This window comes from Condylostylus longicornis, unplaced genomic scaffold (genome assembly GCF_029603195.1).
Source record: "Condylostylus longicornis isolate FDR11 unplaced genomic scaffold, ASM2960319v2 ptg000028l, whole genome shotgun sequence".
NCBI lineage: Eukaryota > Metazoa > Arthropoda > Insecta > Diptera > Dolichopodidae > Condylostylus > Condylostylus longicornis.
Genome location: NW_026577997.1, coordinates 1,411,182 through 1,420,732, shown reverse-complemented (window position 1 = coordinate 1,420,732; position 9,551 = coordinate 1,411,182). Strand labels below are relative to the sequence as shown.

Genomic DNA, 9,551 nt, shown 5'->3' with positions numbered 1-9,551 from the left:
GATATTATTAAATAACCTATAGTGGTTTGTATATGTGTATGTATGATAATGCAATATTATCCTTTTAACACTTTATAATATTTTTATAAGTAATATGGGACTAGAATATTGTAAATGGTTTACCACAAATCACTTGCATAATAATGAGTTTATTGTTTTGTGAAATAAAGGATGATTGGTTGAAGTGGCAAAAGCGCATCTCAACTGTAGTCGACATTCTAATTAGTACTGTAATATTTTGTTATCGTATTTAATACTGCAGAAATTTTCTAATATCAATGAGAGAATATTTGAATAATCTCATTCAGAGAGTATTTCACTTCGAAAATATTTGTTGAAAATTTGACATTTTTCTGAAATTGTTAAAATTTTTTAATTTATTCGAGAAAAAAATTCCCTTTTATTCGGAATCGAAAATTTATTTCCGCTAGTATATATTTCGTTCGCTATTAATGTTTTCCGATATTTATTTCCGATATCATTGAATCGAAATTCTTTTGGTTCCTAGTTTCTTTGCACGGCTTACCTGATGTAAAGGTTCCTTTCGCCTTGTTATAACTGGTCTCCTCGTTATCCTATGAAAAAAATCGTTACAATCATTGCATTTAATTTTATATACACCGCATTACGCATGTATTTTCAATTTATCTGAACTTAACAATGAGCTCCTTAGTTAATATTTATTGGTTATTTCAGATATCCGAATATTATGTTTTTTTAATCTGCTTACTTATCAAATTCGAAGATAAGCCAAAGATGCCCATGTTGTTCCTTGATATTCTGTTCAATTTTTCGTTTTTATTGCTAGTGAATTTATTATTAAGTGACTTCAATCAAATAACTATTCACGACTGTTGTTTCTGGTAGTTTTCTTCTGCATTTAAATCATGTGTTTTCATCGGTGTAATTAGCATTCTGTGGATCATAGAGTTAAACGCTGCCATCTTCTGCTTTATTAAATGGTGCGAATCTTTGGAATGCATTTTGTGTAGTTGTTTTCTTCCTGAAGAAAATTTTAATCCTATTTTGTCCGATTTTCTTTTCGCGAGTGTTTTATTTGTCTCTTTTTTTACTACTTATACTAACATTTGGTATTTATATTAGTGCATCGATCATGCATTCTTAAACTGACACATTTTTTATGAATTTGTTCTCTACAATGGCAGCACTCCTTTTATTATAAATTAATTTCGAAATTCAAATAAAACATTAATTTTTATTTTCAAATTTAAAAACTGGCCAAGAATATTCAATTATAAATTATTATTTTTTTTTTATTTCAACATAATAACAAATTGAATAACCTTTAAATAAATTTTTCCAACTAATATTTTTTAATATACTTTTTCTTTTTAATTTTACAAATCCATTTCAAAATGCCTGATTACGAAAGCAATTATAAAATTAAGGATTATTCAACTATTATAGAACAACGCATTTTTATTTTTTCTTTTTTTTTTGTATTTTATAATTGGTTTCCACCGTATTTGGTTTATACTGTATTTCATTTTCGACTCTATTTATTTCAAATAAAGTTCATTCTTTTTCAATAATTATACAAATTCTTTCTACCTTGAAAGTATACATACATTTTTTAATCTATATATAAATATGTATACTATATTGTAAGTAAACAAGTGTTCTTCCATTTAATTTACTTCTATGATAAAAAACTATTCATGTATAACAAGAATCAATTAAAAGATTTTAGACAAATGTTTTTTTATTAGTATATATGCGATCTGAGAAAATTTATGCGTATTGCACTTAAAAAAAGATTTTCAATGAAATTACCTAATATAAAAGGGAATGTGTTGTAAGGTCCAAAAACATGTTTTTAATAATAATCGAGAATTGATTTCTACTCTTCAGCTGACTCATCAAATATTTTAAGGATGCCAATATAATATCAAATTAAAATATCAATTTTTTTTATAAATTGAAAATGTTACCAAAATTTTACAATAATCGCAGCCTAAACTGGCTATTTAACATAAAAAAATATAGAGGGAGGCAAAAATTTATCACAAATTATTCACTCGCTTATGTTCTTCGAATCGAACCAAAATTGAATGTCAGATTTCGTATAACGAAATGTCACATTTAATTTCTTCACTTTTATACAGATTTTTAACACTCTTAATCCACGAGTATACTTATAATAATTCATTGTATACTATGCACATACAAAAGTTTTAACATAGTCGTTTTGACCGAAAAAAGAATCAGACTTTTCTTATTGATTCAATTTGGTGCTAAAAACTATGACTCTGGAATATTTAATTAGTTTTTATTTTGTATTTTATTCTATGTTGGAAGGTGACTAAAATCAATGCCGGTCATATACTTCATATACATATACAAATTTATATTTACCTAAAATATTATATGTATATATGCACATGTTCACAATTCAATATTATTAACGAATTTATTCACATTCAAATCAAAATACCAATACAGCATACTTAGATATAATTGTAGATCTATGTTAAGGTAAAGGCAAATATCTAAAGAAGAAGATATCAAAATGAATTTATTTTTTTAATTTTTTAAATCAAATTATCGATGCAATTCATGTACAACATTGAATTTAATAAAACAAAAAGAGTAAAAAATGTTTGAATGTAATATGAGTGCAGAGAATTCTTTTGACACTGACAGAAAATATATGAAAACTACGTTTATATAAAAAAAAGTCTGTAAAATAGCTTAGCTCATGTATTGACAATAAGCTTAATCGAAAGCAAATAAAGTTATTCTGATTTCCTAAACACGCTGTAATGGCAGAAGAACATGACTTCAAAAATGCTATAATACTTTTTTAATACAAAAGTTAAATCAGCGTATGAACCTTATAGCCCCTGACTTGTATAGTAATATAATGTTACTGGAGTTTTGAAGTCATGAAGAGTGTCATTTAGAATCACTTCAATTTTAATATAAAAAAAAGCGATTTTTTCAGTGTAAAACTACAATACATTCAATGCATTTTGTATAACACAAATTGGAATCTCTTTTTTTGGAAAGCGCTTATAAATCCTCGTTTTATCTATAAAAGTAATATTAGCACCCGCATATTAATTGTATTTTGATTCCTATATTAATACACAAATAATATTGAAAAAGATTACTTTTAATAGAGTTATATGATGTGAGTTTAACAAAAAAAAAATAACAATACCAATTAAATTTTATTATAAAGCAATTGACGTTGAAACCCTTTTTTACAGCTTGTGACGCATTCAGTTGTATTTACTAAGCCAAACGAGACTATAAAGATTGTCCAAATTTGCATAACTTTATTACATATATGTCAAATTTTTATTTTCAAATTACATAACTTAAGATGTCAATACTTTCAACGTCAATATCTCGAATAAGTAATAATAATGACACATTAACTGCGAAACAGAAAACCATAGTTACTTATTCTTAATTGCAAAAATTAACGAAAATTTAGAAATTGAAATTTTTGGAAAATTTTCCATGTACCAAGGTACATTCTTGGCATCTGTGAAGGAAAATATATTGGAAAATAAAAATTTCAATTAAAATGATCATTACTAGAATAGTGTTCCGTGATTTTTACTAGTGGAAACATGTGTTATTATAAACAAAAATGAAGTGATTAGAGTTTTGGAACATGGTTTCATTTTCATTCGCATATGTATGTGGTTGATAATGACTACCCACAAGAAGTTCTTAACGTAAATAAAATATTCATTTTATTCACCTGGTTATTTTTATTTTACATATTATTTTAGTTGTGTCAAAAAAAAGAATATAACAACAAAAAAAAAACGAAGTGAGTATTTTTTATTTTTAAATTGAAAAATGAATTAATTTTAATTGAAAATTTTTCATTTTTAGTCGAAAGCGAAATTTCTGATCGTGAATACAAAAATAAAATAAGAACTATGCAAAAAAAAAATAAAATAGTAAAATAACTTTAATTGACAGTTAAATACAATTAAAATTGAATAACACAACCTCTAAAAAAATAAAACGAGGGAAAAAAACCCAGAGGAATAACAGGAAAATAAAACTGTGTGTTTGTGTTATTATTTTAGCTGTTCTTGTTATTTAATCCCGTTTTTTTTTACATTATCCTTATATCCTTTTACCTATAATAATATTTTATAATATTTTTTATTTTTGAAAATAAGGCAATAAAGTAACTTTTAATTTTTTAATTTAAATTTATAAAAAAAATAAAATAAAATATAAGTAAAAATAACGGTAAAAAAAGTATACAACATTTACCACGCACAGAACGTTCTGAACACGAAAAGTGGAAACACAAATAACCAAAAAATTAAAAGTGGCATCGATTATATTGAAATTTATTTCATTTTATTATAAAATTAGTGTAAAATGTTAACCACAAAATTTCAAACACTTTACATTGGATTGGTATTTTTTGTGGTAAGAATGTAAAAAAATAACAATTTTATTTTTTACTTTTATTTTGTTTACTTAACTTAAAACACTCACTACAAAAAAAAACAGAAAAAGCAGGGATTTTTTCGGAAAATCGTATACTATAACTAATTTTAAAAACATTAAGGCGAAGAAGTTATTGTTGATTTTTGTAAAAAATTAAAATTTATAATTACAATTCTTAGTAACTTTTTACAATAACAATAAAAGTTACAGTTGAGAGTGTGGACGCACTTCCAAAAAGTACTTTTTAATTTTAAAATTACAATTTCATAATTTATTTCAAGGTAGTAATGACATTTCATAAGACAGTCCAAGCACAACATTATGCCAAAAAAAAATCCAATTTAGCATACGCCATACACAAACATACTTGAAAAAGTAAGAGCCAAAAATTGCTTTTATTTATCAATTAAAAATTATAATTTTGTGCACTTTGAAAATTTACGTTCTAAAGATGACCTTGCTAATTTAACAAGAATTTTATTTAACATTTACCATTAAATATTTTTCTTTTAAAATTTTTATTAAATTTGATTTACATATAATAAATTTCAAGTTCAAATTGATAATTCACAATATAATGTTTTTATAAAATATGTTTAGCTTCTACTAAAATTATCAATTTCAAATTCATTGCCAACAACATCTGAAACAAAAACAAGAACAACAACGAAAGAATCATCATCATCACCAACTACATCATCAGAAGAATCAAATATTATTAGCTTTTTAAATCAACCAGGTCATGGTAAAACTCATTTAAGTACAAATGATAATAAAAATCAAGATGAAAATGATGAAGATGATAATTTATTTATAAAACCATTAGATGATATTCTTGGTTTAAATTTCGATTTATTTGATACATGGGCTAAAAATTCTAATAATAATTCAAAAGGATCATCATCATCACCATCAGATAATAATAATAATACAGATTCATTTAATATATCAAGTACAACCACTTTTATACCAACAGATAATAATAACAATAATAGTTATAATAATAATCATAATAATAATGAAAATACAAGTACAGAATATAGTTTATTTCCTCGTCGTCCTTTACAACGTTTTCATAATACATTACATAGAATATTTTCAAGTATTTCAAATCGTATTTCATCAAATGGAATTGAACAGAGAGATTATGATGACAGAATACTGCAACATCAACGGGAGCAGTATAAGAAACAGCAAGAACAGAAACTACAAAAACATCGACAACATTTTAATCAAACAAACAATAACAGCAACAGTTCAGAAAAAATAAATACAACTAATATTTTTGAGATAGTAGATGACAAAAATAGTGCAAATAATTTAAGTGACAATAATAATGGCAATAGTAAAGAAAAATCTCAATTTGAAAATGTAGTAAAATCTACTTCATCATTAAATTTCAGCGGAAAAAATCATAATTATAGATCATTACGTTTAATTGATGATAGTACATCAAAAGAATCATCAACAGCAACAACAACAACATTAAGTAATAATTTATTTATGAGATCATCATCAAACAGTCAAACAAATTATGATCAAAATACAATAATAGATCCAAATCATATTATTGTATCGATGAAAAATATAACTATTGATGCTAATAATTTATATACAAGTGAATCAACATTATCCGATGATGATTTATTTAATTTAGATGAAAATAATGATAATATGAATAATATACATAAAAATAATAATAATAGTAATAATTTATTTATAACAACGACAGGATTTAGAAATAAAACAAGAGCATTTATAACATTCATTTTTACACCATTATCAAATCTATGGTCGATTGCACAACGAAATTTACCAATATGGCCATTAAATGTTATAAGAAATAATAATGATAATAATAATATGATGGAAGATGAGACATTTACAATAACTTCAAATCAAAATAATATTGAAGATAAGGATCCAAGCAATAAAAATGGTAAGAATTTCAATCGCTTAACCATACACACACTTAACATACACACGAGAATAAAATAAGAAATATAAAATATGACTTTTTACACTATAATACAAGTATGTGGCGCTTATCAAAATGCATATGTGCACATTAAAATTTTAGGTACGTTATATAAAATAAATTCAATTTTAAATTCCATTCCAAATATGTATGTGCGCTATATGTATAGCTTAAACTGTAATAGTCAATGTCTTACCTTTTATCTTAAACTCTATTGCGTTAGAAAAATATATATGTATGTACATATGTGTGCAGTTGACTGCCTTTTCTAATAGATTTTCTTTCTAAAGATGATTCTAAAGATGATATTGGTTAATCGTATTAAGACGATATAATTTTCAAGACGCTACTCTTTTCTCTCAAGAACCTTGCCCGTCTGAAAGCGTTGAACATATTTTTTTTTTTGATGTTACTTCATTCCATTGCATAGTTTTGAGAGTCATAAAATGACATTTTAAAAAACCTCTGTACTAATTTTGGCTTTTTCCTTTCCTAATGTTATAATTATAGGATTTAGTTAACTGATTTAAACTCAAGTTCATTGGTTGTGCGGCGATCTAATATTTTTATATTTTTATATAAAATTGACATAAATTTTACAGGAAATATTCCGTTTATTGTCAGAGCACATGTATGAAGTTTTCTCTGTCGATTTTTAAACGCTACAAATTGTTTCATTGAATTTTCATTGAATCTCCCCAGTGACTGAAAATATTTTAAATTTCAACATCTTATAATACATTTCGAAATTATTTCGAAATTCTTATATTTTATATCTTAAGCTGCAATTCTTTTTAACATTTTTAGAAGAAACAAATCTACGTTATTTTCTTGTGAAAACATTTTATGCTTAAGGTGAGAACAAAACTGGTATGAAATAAGTAAAATTTACAATTTGTTTTTTTTCTCTCTCTCTCTCTCTCTCTCTTTCTTCCTCTCTTTCCCACCTTCTCTTAGGTTATGTTGTTTTGATAAAAGGATACGAAAAATGTTACAATTTTTAAAATTAAATAATCAATACGTGATCCAATTGTATTTTTTTATCGAAAATAAATAATAAAAACACAAACACAAATAAAAAAAATAAAAAGAGATTTAATTTAAAAAAATATTTTTAATAAAACCAAATAACATAGATGAGAAATTTCAATTAAAGAAATCTTTTAATTCAAATTCAAAATTAAAAACAATAAAAAAAGAGAACAAAATCAAAGTGGAAAAGGGACGACTACTTATATGTTTATTATGTAGGTCAGATAAAAAGAAAAAATAAATTTATTTTTAATTCAATAATGAAAACCAAACACTTTCCACATACACTCACACAATATCTTCCGCCTTGTCCTGCGATTATCATTTTCTTAACACTTGCTTTAATTTTTTTTTTTTATTTTTGTTTTTCAAAAATTTTTATTGAATATCGTGACATCTGTCCCAATTTTCACTATCCTTAATACTCAATACATACAAAGAATCTTATTTAAAATTAATATCATAAAATTAATATCGAAAAGTGTCGTCCTTCAACCATTTTGCGGATTAACACATATCAGATTGAGATTGTTTTTTTTTTTGAATTGAATTTCATTTAATACTGTGGGTGTTCATATTAGTCTAGATCTACTTATAAATTCAAAATTTTTTTTGGTTTTGATAATTTTTTCAAAAATTTTTAATTCAAATATTTTAAATGTAAAATTAAAATTTGTTTACACAAATTTAAATTGAAAAATTTAAAAGCAGCATTTTCACTACGGTAGATGGTACTTGAAGTAGTAGTTTAATTTGATATGTGTGGTATAAAATATCCAAATAGGTATATTGACAAACAATCGAAAATCGAATGGAGTGACGTTTATATATATTTTTAATTTGACATGCTAATAAATTTTTTTTCAATTAATCTACATTTTTATATTTTAGATACCGGCGTTGAAACAACAAATAACCGAAATAACAGCACTCTATTGCAAATAGATCTTTTTAAAAATAATCATTTACAAAATATATCACAGACATTTCTTAATAATTTTCGTCCTGGTGGTAGTATACCATCTGTATTATCAAGAATAAGACAGAGTGTATCGTTACCATTTTATCAAAATCCAAATAATTCAATTAAAAATGTTTACCGACGAATTAATGAAAGAATGCCATTTCGAAAAGAATTTCGCAAATATGTAACACCAGCAGATGATTTAATTGTCAATGAAAGTTTTGAATCAACTACTTCAACTTCATTAGGTAATCAAAATCATCGAATAAAAGATTTAATGCAAAAACAGCGGTTGATTGATCAAAGTTCAAAAGAAGAACAAAACGGTTTAGAGAATAAAACTAACAAAACTCAAAATATGAATTATAATGGTCACCGTAACAGGAATAATGATGATGATGACGATGATGATGATGATGATAGAAATATTGTTATACTTAATTCAAAAGAAGATGATGATGAAATTCAACATAAGCCACCGGTATCAGCATCACCACGTGTTTATTCAGAAAATTTAGGAATTTATATTTTAGAAATATTTGGTACAATTATTGGTTTAACTTGGGGTGCTCTAAGTACAATACAGAATTTATTTACAAAAAGTAGTTGATTAAAAAAATTATTAAGATATTTTTTAAATAAACATATGCAATTATTATTAAAAGTTTTCAATTTCAATATCTAAGTATTTGAAACTAATTAATTGGTTAAACAAGAATTATTAAATTATTTGGTTAATAATCTCTCTAGTCTAAAACAGGACAAATACCAAGTTTTATTTGCAAATGGTGCTAAATTAATTTTAAAGAAATTGATGTAATAAGCTAATTTAATTAGAAAATCATTTTTTTTTACTTCCTCAAAAAGATAAGATAGCCAAATGTCTTGAATTACGGGAGCTGCGAATATGTAAGACTTGTAGGCCGAGTTCTGATTCTAGCCCACATTTTGAGAAATCAGACTACAATTCCAATGTATTTGTGGAGTATAGATATCCTCGCTTATTTATACCTGTTTCCGTGGTGTTGCCATTATTGTTTCAGGTGTGTTAAAAGAACAAACTAGAAAATTTATTTTTGGTCATTTATCAAACCATCTGATATCTTTTGCTTTTAATTTTGCAAGGAG

The 9,551-nt window shown here is 24.9% G+C and overlaps 1 protein-coding gene across 1 annotated transcript; it reads left to right on the top strand.

The window, feature by feature from the left end:
• Positions 1 to 3,888: 3,888 nt before the first annotated feature.
• LOC129607696 (putative uncharacterized protein DDB_G0285119) lies at positions 3,889 to 9,075 on the top strand. Its single transcript, XM_055518855.1, has 3 exons — positions 3,889 to 4,428; positions 5,050 to 6,388; positions 8,351 to 9,075. Exons 1-3 carry the CDS (start codon positions 4,378 to 4,380, stop codon positions 9,031 to 9,033), a joined length of 2,073 nt encoding a protein of 690 aa, XP_055374830.1. The 5' UTR covers positions 3,889 to 4,377; the 3' UTR covers positions 9,034 to 9,075.
• Positions 9,076 to 9,551: the final 476 nt, after the last annotated feature.

Excerpts from the sequence above, each read along its gene's own strand:
- LOC129607696 (XM_055518855.1), top strand. The coding sequence starts at position 4,378 with ATGTTAACCACAAAATTTCAAACACTTTACATTGGATTGGTATTTTTT. Across the intron at positions 4,429-5,049 it reads TTGGATTGGTATTTTTTGTG|CTTCTACTAAAATTATCAAT; the intron begins GTAAGAATGTAA and ends AAATATGTTTAG. Across the intron at positions 6,389-8,350 it reads GGATCCAAGCAATAAAAATG|ATACCGGCGTTGAAACAACA; the intron begins GTAAGAATTTCA and ends TTTATATTTTAG.